Source organism: Anabrus simplex, chromosome 1 (assembly GCF_040414725.1).
Source record: "Anabrus simplex isolate iqAnaSimp1 chromosome 1, ASM4041472v1, whole genome shotgun sequence".
In the NCBI taxonomy this organism is placed as follows: Eukaryota; Metazoa; Arthropoda; class Insecta; order Orthoptera; family Tettigoniidae; genus Anabrus; species Anabrus simplex.
Window position 1 is genome coordinate 673,013,898 of NC_090265.1, and position 13,825 is coordinate 673,027,722.

The following is a 13,825-nucleotide window of genomic DNA, read 5'->3' on the forward strand; positions in this document are numbered from 1 at the left end:
GTCTTCGCATGTAGCCATCCAACCACTTGCATAGCTCTCGTCCCAAGAGGAGTAGAAGGTAAAGGTTTCCATTGTCCGTAAACCTTAGGAGTTGACTTCGTACTCATATCTGATGTAGGTTGATCATGTTCCTCCCAAGAAATGAAGTCACGGTTCTAATTTTTTTTTTAACTTCTTGACGTTGAATGGAATCCATGTCCTTGCCGGTGAACGGAGCATCCTGATACCACCTTGGTTAGGCATAACCCTGTTATCTCGAGAGGAAACGTTATTCGAATGAGGATGAGTTGCGATTCTTCGAAAAATGAAAAATATCGACTAAAGAAAGGGAATTAGCACGGAAAATTTGAACATTAAGCTCTCTAAGCCTCGAAAGTCGAATACCGTTTGGGTCGGAAAATAACAAGCATGAATTAAGAGAGGTACGACGTGAAGGACAAATGTCTGGCTCTATTACCATAAGTTGAAGGGGAGTCCGATATCTTGGAATAAATCAAATTCAGATAAGAACAGAAATTCACATCGCAAGTGTGAGCGAACCCGAAAACTGCGAAGCTAGCAGTAGCGTGTGACTGGGGAAGAGTTGTCCATGCATATACCGCCATGTTGAGGGCACGCCGAGGAGATGATATTATGGAATTTATGAAATAACCTATATTGCAAACGCATGAAAACGCCTGCCGATAGGTTATTTTTATTCCTGCAAAACGGAGTAATACGTTAGGAACCAATATTAATATATCGAAAGTTAAATGTTAAAAAGGTGCCAGAACAGGAAGCAGAATATTCTTACTGATGCAGCATCTGGCTGGAAGTCCCGCATTTACTACAAACGCCCTAAAATATATCGCGTAGACTGTGTGTGTGACACAACCGCAAGTTTTAGGCGTGACAACTTCTACAAGCCAAGTCTAGAAAAATGAAACGCATGTATCGAATATAACAAATGTATTCGTATTTTTAAGTATTGTCGCATCGCTGTGGGCGCTCTGGACAAGCGAGGTGTGTTACAAGATGGTGGTGCCGGTGACATCAAGCCAACGTTAAACGTACTATGATCATCCTGTTGGGTGCATATTTCTTGAACGGATGGAGATATTTCAATGATCCTTTCACTTTCATGTTTGGTTTGATGAGATAAATCCATGTTCGACATGTATATAACAGGAACGCAGACGCAGACCACGACGGTCAATTTTAACATCAATATTAAACTTTCGCGCGGAGTTAGTAACATAGTATTGTCACAAGTAATAGGCTAGCCCCTGTTGTGCAGTGAATGTCTATTCAGTTTTGAAATGATGCAGGAAACAAATTAGACAAACGAAACGTTAGTTAGCAACAAATATATAAACTGTACTGAGCGCATATTGGGACGGCGCATAGCCAGCACCGTGTCACCCAGCACCTGTGGAGAAGGAGAGTGGACGGGCGTGTTTCAAACGAGTGAGGCATCGAATCAAGGACTGTAGCTACGTAAGACATGAGAACAATTGTTTTGTGTTTTATAGTCTGTTTTCTTTGCACAATGTTTCAGTACATTCTTCGGGTGAAGACTTTGTCACATCAAAAGGCTGTGAACTCCCCTAGGAAGGTTCGTTATTATCCATTATAATTTTTCAATCTATAGAAACATTATTTTAACTCTACATATTTTTTGGATTTTCATTGCTTCTTATCATACACAGGTATAGGTATGTATTGATCGGGATTTCGTATATTTGATTTTCTTGCGGCTGGTGATCGTGTAATGTTAGCTCTTTTGCGTCATGTTTTTAATCATATAAGCTACATTACATTGGAATAAGATATTAATGTAAGTGTATTTTTTAATTATATATATTTTAGACATTTTTACTGATACAGTATATTTTTCACATTCAAAAAATGACAGAAAGAAAATGTTTCGATGGTTATGCTACACGCATAACAAAAGTGTACAAAGAGTTGCATGCTCATTCTACATCACGGCGATCGTATTGCTGATCATGGGAACATCTAATCCGTTACATTTCACTCAGGCTTCCTGAAAAGTAAACGGTTGTCATTCCCTTTTTGAATAAGATATTAATGTAAGTGTATTTTTAAAATTGTTTTTCTTGTATTTTATGTTTAAGGACGACACACACACACCCCCATCAGTGGACCAGTGAAAAGAACCAATTAAGGTTAAAATCCCCGAACCGGCCGGGAATCGAACCCGGGGCCCCTTGAACCAAACGCCAGCGCTAACCATTTAACCATGGATCCGGACTGTAATAAAATGCTTCTTAAGTAACAGAAAGCCTTCGTGAATGAAGTATGAGCCTCCAAAAACCTCTATTAGCAACCAGCTCTGGGACCTCATTTAGTTCCTTCCATGCCTCTCATATGTTCTTCGCTAAAAGCTGAGTCGAACCATCGTCACCCTGTAGTCTGTCTTTACTTCTCTTAACCTCCGCGGCCGAATTCATTATTATTCTTCTAAGTAACCTATCCTTCTCCATTCACATGATTCCACCATTGAAGCCAGTTTATACGCACTGTTTCATCTATAGAGTTCACTTCTAACTTAACCTCCATATCGTCCTTCCAAGTTCCCTCCTGCCGTTGTTCCTAGCTATATGTGCCAGCAATCATTCTCCTTACCTTCGTAACTGTTACTCCCAATTTATGAATAAAATATTAAGAGTCCACTCGTCTTCCACTCCCGTACAGTAAAAGTAACTCGTCCGAGAATTCGCTTCTTTCTTACAGAATACCTCGGCAACTGCGAGCTCACTGCGTTGGCATTGTTACATATTATTATTATTATTATTATTATTATTATTATTATTATTATTATTATTATTATTATTATTATTATTATTATTATTATTATTATTATTATTATTATTATTATTTACGTAGTTCTGTAAATTAAATCGGAACGTTAATCTATGTGTGCGCTGTGGAGCTTTCGGACGTTCGCTTCTGTGACACTTGCCGGTCAATGTCTATGTTGTTCACCCTCTGTAGTTCATTGTCTAATAAATACTGTATTTACACGAATAATACCCGCAATTTTTTAAAAAATGAGGCAAGAAATTGGGGTGCGGGTTTTATTTGAGTTAATGTTGGCATTTTTTTTTTCAAAATCAGCCTTCCTAAAGTTAGGGTGTGGGGATTATTCGGTGGCGGGGATTATTCCCGTAAATACGGTATGTGCTGCGCCATGTTGCTATCCAGGACCTCGCTTAGTAGGTTTGTACTGTAATTAGCCGTGCAAAATTGTGTGTATATTTTGTGATAAATGTCAGAAACCGTGTATGCAAATCTCATTTTGATTTAGCTGATGTCTGTTTCACAATTTATTGTAGACTAGCTGTAGTACCCGGCGTTGACGGGACAATCATATAGAATGTGCAAAGTTATCTCACTCGCCAGCTACTTTCCGCCAATATTCAGGCAAGCTGTCTTACTTGGGACGCAGCAGTAATCCCATCTATCGGAGATGAGTGGTAGCAGAAGAGAAAAATCGCATCACAACAATGGTCAATATAATGTTATTGTTGATCAGTTTTATCAGCTTTCAGTATTGTAGGCCTTCACATTTAGTTTATTCCCACTCTGTGGTATTATGGGATCTAATGTAAAGGCAGTCCTTCCTTCTGTCATGACTCCCTCTTTAATTATCCTTCATGCGATCGTTCCTTAACGATCTTTTCTCATTTTTATAACCATTTTCACATTTTTCCTAGTCGATACAGACCGATGACCTTAAGACAATCATGATAAAAACCATCGCCAGTTAACACGATGAAACAATATTTCCGTTAACAATGCCTGGCGTTGATATGGACTAAGCAACAAAATTCTAAATTCATTAAAAACTGTATAAGACATAAATGATTGGAACTTGTATTCTCAATAACTTTTGTTACGGTAGGTAATACTTGTCAATAGGACTAATAACATAGGTAAATTAATTTTAAAAAATTAAATTTTAGACACTTTCCCTTAAACTAACATTTCATTCGGCGTGAATAAAAATTATTTATAACTTAGACTGTAGCACCTTATTCTATCTCTAGTCATTCAGAGTCAGATCGAAATAATCAAAATTTAAAATCCCAAACGCTGACAAATCGCAGACTGCGGCCATGTGCGATCAGCCCTTTACTCGTCTCGTGTGTTATCTATTTGAAAGGTCAGGTTTACTACTTCTCGTATGAAGCTTGCTCATTTCCAAATCCTTATATATATTTGACCGATGGTGGTGGTTATTATTTTAGAAGAAGTACAACTGGGCAACCATCCTCTTAAACACTAATCAGAGAGAAAAATTAGGAGGTCCAGCACTTCAAAGAATGAAGGTATCGGATAAATAAAGATAAGGGCCATGAAGGGCGTGAAAATTAACGACTCCTACGATCCGCAAACCTAATACGGTCGGGGTCGTAAAAATCAAGGGTTAAACAAGAGAGGTCGGATAAAATAGATGAAAGTGAGGAGCCTGACACAAGTAAGTGGAAGCAATGCCAAGGACCCCGTCGTCGCCAATCCACGCGTCCACGTTAAGAACCCCTGGAGCCCCTTTTGATTCTCCTCTTACTACAGGCAGGGGGATATCGTGGGTGTTATTCTACTGCTCCCACCAACAGCGATATCAAGCCCAGTGTCCTCTGAACGGAAAGTACCTACGCTGATCACTCAACCGAGGAGCCGGACTCGTGAATAACGGCTATAAAATGAAACATATTTGCAATAGTTTGTTTCTTTGTAAGACTGTAAACACAAGAACCGGTAAATACATTTTCATAACATTTAGTTACGTTGCAATTATAACTGTTCGTTTGAAGAGGATTTTTCCGTCCAAGATAATAGAACGAATATAATTAGTAATAATTATTTAGTCTTACATAAGGAAAAATGTATATAACTAATATGACTAATCGGACTCGGCACTCATACGGTCAAACTTGCTCCACCGCTTGCCTGTTATTTTGTGTGTCACTAAGTTACTGCAGGAGATACCTCTTTTCACACTTTGATACTGGTCCACAGGCCTGGGGTAGATAAACCTTACAGGGCAGTGCGTTTCAACCACTCAAGTTATTTTTTCTTTACTCCTCTCTTTTTACGTTTTACCTCGATCTGGCCTTCGTTCGTAGGTTAGTGCATGTGTGACGAAATTTACTTTCAACCAATAAGACGCTGGCTCATCAAGGGGAAGGAAGTGCAACCAGGCAACCATCCTCAATTAACACTAATCAGAGAGAAACATGATCGAGAGAGTTGGGCGTGCGCTTCTTAAGGTCGCGCAGCTGTGAGCTTCCATTCGGGAGATAGTGGGTTCGAACCCCACTGGCGGCAGCCCTGAAGATGGTTTTCCGTGTGGTTTTTCATTTTCACACCAAGCAATTAATTAAGGCCATGGCCGTTTCCATCCCACTCCTAGCCCTTTTCTGTCCTATCGTCGCCATAAGACCTACCTGTGTCGGTGCGATGTACAACAAATTGAAAAAGAAAAATGAAGGAGTCCGACACTACAAAAAATGAAGGTATCGGTCAAAGAAAGAATGGTAAGGGCCACGAAGAACATGAAAAGGAAAAAAATCCTAGATCTCGAATGCTTACCGTCTGGGTCGTAAAAAACAAAATGTTGACCAAGAGAGGTCATAGGGGATAGACGAAAATGAGGAGCCTGGCAAAAATAAGTGGAAGCAATGCCATACTTTAGCTAAGGGTCCCGTGGTCGCCAACCCACTCTCACAAGTTAAGAGCTTCTCTGGCCCCTTTTAGTCGCCTCTTACGACAGGCAGGGAATACCGTGGGTGTTATTTTACCATCCCCACCCAGAGAGGGAGATTCCTTCCATTTTTCTCTCTGGTTACAGGTTGGTTGCCTAGTTGTACTTCCTCTTAAAACAATAATCACCACCACTCTGGCCGGCCACTTTTGAACCCATACTTGCCTTAATATTCATGTAAGTGCTTTAGTGGATCTTAAGATGCCCTAGACGGTGACAAGTTGGCTGATGTTCAGACGGAGGATAGGCCTAAGATGGCATTACCTCTCCTGGCAGAAATTTATCGACGGATGATGGGAGGTACTGCTGTATACAGGCAAGACAGCGGAGCTTTTCGAAATGTGTGGGACGTAGGTAACCAGTGATAATTTGGCATGTTTCGTTGATATATTAATGATGTTTAATGCTGACACACCTTCAGAGTGTACTTTACACTCCAGCACGTATTTTAACTCTAGTTACAGTACCTTCCTTAACAGAAATTATTCACAAAAATGTGTTGAGCTTATTCCTACTCTTATAGCGTACATAATGTATTCTGTAGAAACATAGAAATGACCGTGTAGTTTGAATGTTTTGTGTATTTTTACTCGAGTTTAATCCTGCTCCATACTTGAATTAAATAGTTCTGTATTGTGTTATTAGTTCCCTGAGATGTTCTTTTCCAATATGATGTTTGTACTAGGAAGAATCAAGGTGTTTCTGTATAGCTGGGGAGATGGCATGTGGAGGAGAACTGGCGAATAGATGACGACAGCCTCGACCCTGGTGGTGGACCGTAAGCTGTGTTCCTACACTGTCGTCACTGGTGCACGCCCGGCACGCTTACTGTAAGACACGCACTGCCTTGCTTGAGATGTGATGTAATGTAGCACAAACCTTCTGGGACTAAGGCTCACTCTCTGGTCTTACCAAGTTTGATTACTAAACTTGTAACTACTTGCAGCTTTATTATCAATTATGAATATGGCCATATTCACATCCATTAACATTTGACCTACTTACACCGTTGTGACTTTTTCTTTGAACTTGGTGTGATGGTGTGACTTGTTTTCATGGATTATCTTGTCTTGATTATGTTGATCGCAGAATTCTGATATTTAAACTAAACTTTTGCATTTCTTTCCAGGAAACATCATTTTTTGTCTTTCATGAACAGTATCATACGGAAAGTTGTGTTGTGGTAGACATTAATGTCCTAAAACCCTGAAAACATTTCTTCACTAATGTGTTTGTTTTAAATTTACTGTATTTCAAATTCATGGTATCTTATTATCTTCATAAAATTCTGTAATTTTCAGTGGCGGCTCGTGACCAAATTTTCAGGGGGTTCACAACAAAATTTGTGTTCACGCCTCAAATATACCAAAGTAGAATGCAAATAAATACAAAATCACTTACTTAAATCATTTCACTAAACGTTCCTTGTATAATTGCTTCTCTAGTCGTAATATGGTGGAACCCTTATAACCGAGGATGCATTTTTCCGAGACTAATCTGTGTGTGTACAAGAAAACTAAAATTACGACTGCCGGGCTGAGGCTCTGGCTTTATGTTCCCGTGATTACGAACACCTGTTCAGAATTAGCTACTCGCGAAATCTTCCGGCGATGTAATGCAATAGTAACTTCTGGGAGCTGTCACCAACCGTAACAGGGGAGGTGGCGGACCCTTGTGGTTAACTGTAATACTATCTCTGGTTTGAGGGTGGTTGTGGACGGAAAGGCACATTCCTTACCGTGCTGCTCGCTTGTGGAAATATCTGTGCATCAACCATGACGTCATCTCCATGCGCATGCGTATAGTCTTGAGGCTCGTAGCAAAATCTTCAGTGTGCTCCCTGGCATTGTCAGTCGAAACAAACAGCTGTCAGTGTACCGGTGAACAAGTCCTCGGTGCCGTAAGATGTACCCTATCATTCTATCTCTTCTTCTCGTCATATTTCGCCAAATTTCTCAGTAGGGCTATCTCTTCATTCATGAATCGAACTACCCATCTCACCTTCAGCATTATTCTGCAACACCACATTTCAAGAGCTTCTATTTTCTTTCTTCCTGAGTTGGTTATCGTCCATGTTTCACTTCCATACAATGCCATGCTCCAGGCTAAAGTCTTCAAAAACATCTTTCTAATTCCTATATCATTGTTCGAAGTGAGCACATTTAGGAAGTCCAACGATGGTTGAATACGAAGAAGACAAAAAGTGCCCCTTGCTATACTTGGTGTAAGTACTTCGACTAGGGCATCGCTCCACAACCTGAGAGCACTTGCGGAGTAAGATAGACTCCATATTTCGAGATTCTACTCTAATGGCAGTGAATCCTGAGGCAGACAAATTGAGAGTGGTGGAAGGTGGGGGGAGAGGGGATACGTTAAGGATTGTGCTGCTACTTCGGAAATCTGCAAAGTGCCAACCATAGACTATGAACTCTTTTGCTAAGTTCCAAGTTTCCTGTACCATCCATTTGTAAGCACTGAAAGAGGGGTTGACTAAAATAAGTATTCCAAGGCTTCAAATACTACATAATGCAGCTCCTTTTGAGTGGAAGTGGTTGAACATTTTGTTATCTACAAGCACAAACATGTCATACAAATCATCAGCTAACACCAATTTCTCACGTGTTTGCAAATATATCTTCTGCAATAGTGTTATGCTTTATCTTTCTTGGAAATTCTGTGAATCCCTTATTCTAGCACACGTGTTGTTTGCTGTTTTCAGTTATCACTAATATCCAATATATTTCGTTTTCAGCACATCAGTTACTATTTTTATAATACTTTTCAGGATCTTCCACTGCAGCATAATAATTCTTTAAATTGGAAATATACACTAGGGCTGTTTGATTTTCTTAAACATAGCTTAAGCATCTGATTTCATTCAATTTCGCCTTCATAGACATAAATTTCTCCCTCAAACATGTGGTGAACTTTTGCTAATTGAATCATCAGATCGTGCGGTTAAATATCACAACTCCCAGCCACATTCTCTGTAGGGGCTGGAAGACATACTGTAAACATCTTCCACATACGAAAGGAAAAGAACATGAGGAATGAATGAAAAATATCCTTGAAACATTGAATACTGACACTATTTCATGGTAAATCAGACTGATTTGACTTTTATGAACTACTTATATTTTAATTATCGTGTAATTCAATACATAAGACTATTCTTACGCAATAAAACGGGAAGGAGTTGAATCGAATGGTGCACCCTGGATTTTGGTTTAAAGGCTATTTTCTAAGTTCCAGGTAACCTCTTTGGTTTTTGGTTCCATTATATGACATAATGGCAATACTATACAACAAACCAAAGTAATGAAGTGAAGTCGAAAGAAGTCAGGTGAAGTAGGAAATATAAGATTAAGAAATGAAGTCTCAAAGGAAGTAGATGAATATTCTTACTTGGGTTGTAGAATAATTAACGATGTCAGAAGTAAGGAGGACATAAAATGCAGACTAGCACAAGCAAGGAAGACCTTTTTTTAAGAAAAATGTGCTCACTTCGAACAATGATATAGGAATTAGAAAGATGTTTTTGAAGACTTTAGCTTGGAGCATGGCATTGTATGGAAGTGAAACATGGACGATAACCAACTCAGAAAGAAAGAGAATAGAAGCTCTTGAAATGTGGTGTTGCAGAATAATGCTGAAGGTGAGATGGGTAGTTCGATTCATGAATGAAGAGATAGCCCTACTGAGAAATTTGGCGAAATATGACGAGAAGAAGAGAGAGAATGATAGGGCACATCTTATGGCACCGAGGACTTGTTCACCGAGCTCGGTAGCTGCAGTCGCTTAAGTGCGGTAGGTATCCAGTATTCGGGAGATACTGGGTTTGAACCCCACTGTCGGCAGCCCTGATGATGGTTTTCCGTGGTTTCCCATTTTCACACCAGGCGAATGCTGGAGCTGAACCTTCATTAAGGCCACGGCTGCTTCCTTTCCACCCCTAGCTCTATCCATGGCTAAATGGTTAGCGTGCTGGCCTTTGGTCCCCGGGTTCGATTCCTGGCAGGGTCGGGGACTTTAACTATCATTGGTGGCACGGGGGCTGGGTGTACAGATGGGTAAAAATTATCAGATTCGAAGGGAATGTTACAAAATAAAAGAGCCTTAGTTTTAGTTTCCACCCCAGTTGTCTTTCCAATTCGCACGAGAGAACTTCTTGCCTTTCAGTCAAATACTAATTCGACTAAATAACATTTCTAGAATCCAATATTGCTCATACTTTTTAAATATTGCGTTGAGATTATATATTTCTATTTGGTCAGTTGACACTCCTTTAATATCACTTTCCAAGAGTTTTTATAGTGCACTAAATAGCACAAAGCACAGTGAATTATATCAGTGCTCAAATAAAATGAAATCACAGAACCATTTCATGTGATCCCATTTTATCTACTTACACACAAAAGCGAGTTGAGAAGTCATCAACAGTGAATTTAAATATTAATATAGGAGTGTAAATTAGCTACAATGTCACCACTGATGTCATTTAAAGAAAATATTGGCTAACTTGTGTTCTATAATTTAGGCCTACTTTAAACAGACTCGTGAAAGAGTTCGACTGCAACACACCGCTTTTTACGGACAATTGTATGGGCAGGGAGTAAAAAGTAGCGTGATAACGGAAATAATCGAAACTGGCGTCGAGTATAATAATTTTCACACCTCTGTATGTGTCGTCTTCATCATCATTTCATCCTCATCACGACGCGCAGGTTGCGTCAAATCAAAAGACATGCACCTGGCGAGCCGAACATTAGGTCGTCTCGAGTACAATAGCACATGCTGAAGAGATGATAAGTACAGAACAAATATGGCCAACCGTTCACCGGTGGAAACAGTACCCACAACCTTCAGATTTCGCATCCGATTCTGTCCCGATTGAACTACGGTGACGTCGGTCATTCCTTTTCTTCTTACCATCCAGCCATCTGCAGCTCAGATCCCTGCTAAAAGAAGAGGAATGACCGAGGCCACCGTAGTTCAGTCAGAAAGACATCGGACGCGAAATCCGAAGGTTAAGTGTTCGGTTCCCATGAATGTCCAGTTAGACATGGTTATTCTCTACTGATCATCTCTTTGGCATATCCTGTACTAGGATGAAATGATGATGAAGACGACACATATACCCAGCCCCCGTGCTAGCGAAATTAACCAATTAAGGTTAAAATTCCCGACCCTGCCGGGAATCGAACCCGAGACCCCTGTAACCAAAGGCCAGCACGCTAACCATTTAGCCATGGAGCCGGACTGTACTATTGTATATGTACTGAACACAACCTAAGCTGAAGCTGAAACTACAGTGCGGTCGCGAAAGTTAAATATTCATTCTCTCCATACTATGAGATCATTCCAAGTTAAGAAAACAGTATTGCTCTTATGACAACAGGGTTGCCATGTCGAACAGCTCTGCTCAACAGCATTACGGGTAAACAGCGACACATAAATGTGTGGAACTCACTTCAGTATAAAAGTAAGAAGAAACTAAGCGGCTTATTCCTTGTAGGAACTCACGAGACTGGGGGTTTAGAGTAGGATCATGTTGGTTTTCACAGCTTAACGAGAAAATGGTGGCACAAAAATTTGTTAAACTCTGTATTTAATTTCAAGATTAAAATGAGGAAGATACAAAGATGCAACTTATTTTTATGAAATCTAGGGTACAAGGAATTTATAGGGGACTTGATTTGATGTTTACAGCAACAAGAGTCCTCTCATAAAAGCCGGTTGCTTCAGCAGTTTCTTGTAATCACCCAGTTGAGACTTTTATCTGGATTCTTTCGAGAAAGATAATTAAGAACATTAAACACAGTTTGATTTTCTTTCTTCCGAGGTACCTGGCCTTGCTTACTTTCATGAACAGTCTCAGCCACACAATGCAGATAAATCACTGTATTAATATATTTATTTTTTTGCTAGGTGCTTTACGTCGCACCGACACAGGTAGGTCTTATGGCGACGATGGGATAGGAAAGGCCTAGGAGTTGGAAGGAAGCGGCCGTGGCCTTAATTAAGGTACAGCCCCAGCATTTTCCTGGTGTGAAAATGGGAAGCCACGGAAAACCATCTTCAGGGCTGCCGATAGTGGGATTCGAACCTACTATCTCCCGGATGCAAGCTCACAGCCGCGCGCCTCTACGCGCACGGCCAATGTATTAATATTAAAGAAAGAAATCGCACACGTTTCCTTCAACAGTGATAAGCTGCGGGCGATTGCGCGTGACAAGTACCAGAGCAACTTGGAAGGAAAATGATGCAAGGCAACAAAGCGATGACCGTTACTGCCATTGTGCTTCCTCCCTGCGTATGCACATATGAAACAGAAAAAATATTAAGTACTGTACGCGCACTTTTTAGTGATAGGTTTTTGTACTCGGTGAGGAGTAAGAAGGAAGCACTGCCGGTTCCGGTAAATACTGCCAACTGAATGGAAATGAAATCTGAATTAAATCGATAATATGATCGATCGATATGAATGTTCTAAACCTTTATTATCTTAACGCCAACAACTGTGTCACACACACAATATATAATACTATATAATATTTCCCGATGCGAATCTTGTTCCTAGCATGAATTCTATAGTTTGGCTTTGCTGTGTAAACAACAACAGTACGAGTACTTAAAGTGTACGCCAGATGTCGCACAGCGATGATAAGCGATTCTTAGTTTGTGTTTCAAAAGTTCCAATACGAATCTCGAAGATAACCGAAGTCGATCGATTCAGCACCAGGGTGTAAATCTATCGCTAAAAAGTGCGCAGATAGTACTTATTTTAATAACTCCTGGGCAAAAAATGCCTCATTTCTCCCTTTCTTTCACTTTATATTTCGAATTAAGGAAGCAGTTGAGAACATCAGGTTCATATAATCTCTCTTCCACTTGTTGAGTTTTAACATTTCTTGTATTCTGTTTCAGCAAGCTGTTCCGTCGTAAGTCGTCATCTCAACGCACTCCCCCGCAGTCCCCGCGGATGTTGCCCGCCACGCCGACGGGTTCGGGGATGACCCGTAGCAGTAGCACCCTGAGCCGCCGGCCGCGAAGTGGTCCAGCAGGGCTTCACTCGTACACGGGCTCGGCGCCGCCGTCACGGTCTTCGTCACGGTTGGACGTGGCAAGCCTGGCGGGGCCGAGTGGAAGAGCTTCTGCCCCTGTGTCGCCACACTCCTCGCCGCCGGTATCGCCACAACACTGGCCACGGCGATCTTCGGCGGCTGCTGCTGGTGTCACCAAGAGGACCGCGTAATGAACGCCGGGGGCGGGTCTGACGCCGTCCCCGCCACCCTCCACATTGTTGCCAACTCCTCCTCGTGTACTGATCTTATTAAGTGAAGAAGACACGAAGCAGTGAAATCGAACACAGTTTTCCAAAACATCTAATCAGCCATATCAGTTTATTAATACTAATTTTACTCTGTCAGTGCTAATTGAAGTTTGTGGATTGCTCATTTATGATCCTATTAACATACATCACATGACTATAGCTTTGTTTATCCCTGACCTTCATCGTTTGAGAAAGAACATGAGTCATATTTTAGTGAATCGAGATTGGAGTCAAATGGTGAATTCCATCATTGGAGGCTCGGTAGATATATTCACTCCTAATTTAACAGCATACTTATGGCTCTTAGTGATAATAGGAACAAGAGGTATGTTATGTAAAACAACAGGATGACAGCCTTAGCTTGCATTTACAATCGGGTTATTTGCCCCTCCTTAAACCAGACCTGGCTCTAAAGGGTGAGGCAACACTAAATACATTATTTACAATGGATGAATTAAACTCGACAATGGAAGTTTTTATTTCAATGAAACTAGGTGAAAATGTGACGTACAAGGAACGTCACCATGCAGAAGTTTTTTCACACTGATAACTAGTTCCGTTTTGGATATGAATATCTCTTAAGCCTGGGGGTCATCCGAAAATTTTCGTGACGTGTGACCTGACGTATCTAACTGAAGTGACGTCACAAAATGTTTTACCTAGCAACAGTGCCTTTGAGAAGTGCACGGTCTGTAGATGTGTATAAATAGTGTATGTTGAAA

At 40.7% G+C, this 13,825-nt stretch overlaps 1 protein-coding gene across 1 annotated transcript in view; it reads left to right on the top strand.

The window, feature by feature from the left end:
* The window catches only part of LOC136886022 (dual specificity protein phosphatase 22-like), a 735,408-nt gene extending 722,383 nt beyond the window's left edge, over positions 1-13,025 (top strand). The window contains exons 7-8 of the mRNA XM_068229942.1: positions 5,702-5,715; positions 12,717-13,025. Of these exons, the coding sequence (XP_068086043.1) occupies positions 5,702-5,715; positions 12,717-13,025 (323 nt within the window). The remainder of the gene's footprint in view (positions 1-5,701; positions 5,716-12,716) is intronic.
* Positions 13,026-13,825: the final 800 nt, after the last annotated feature.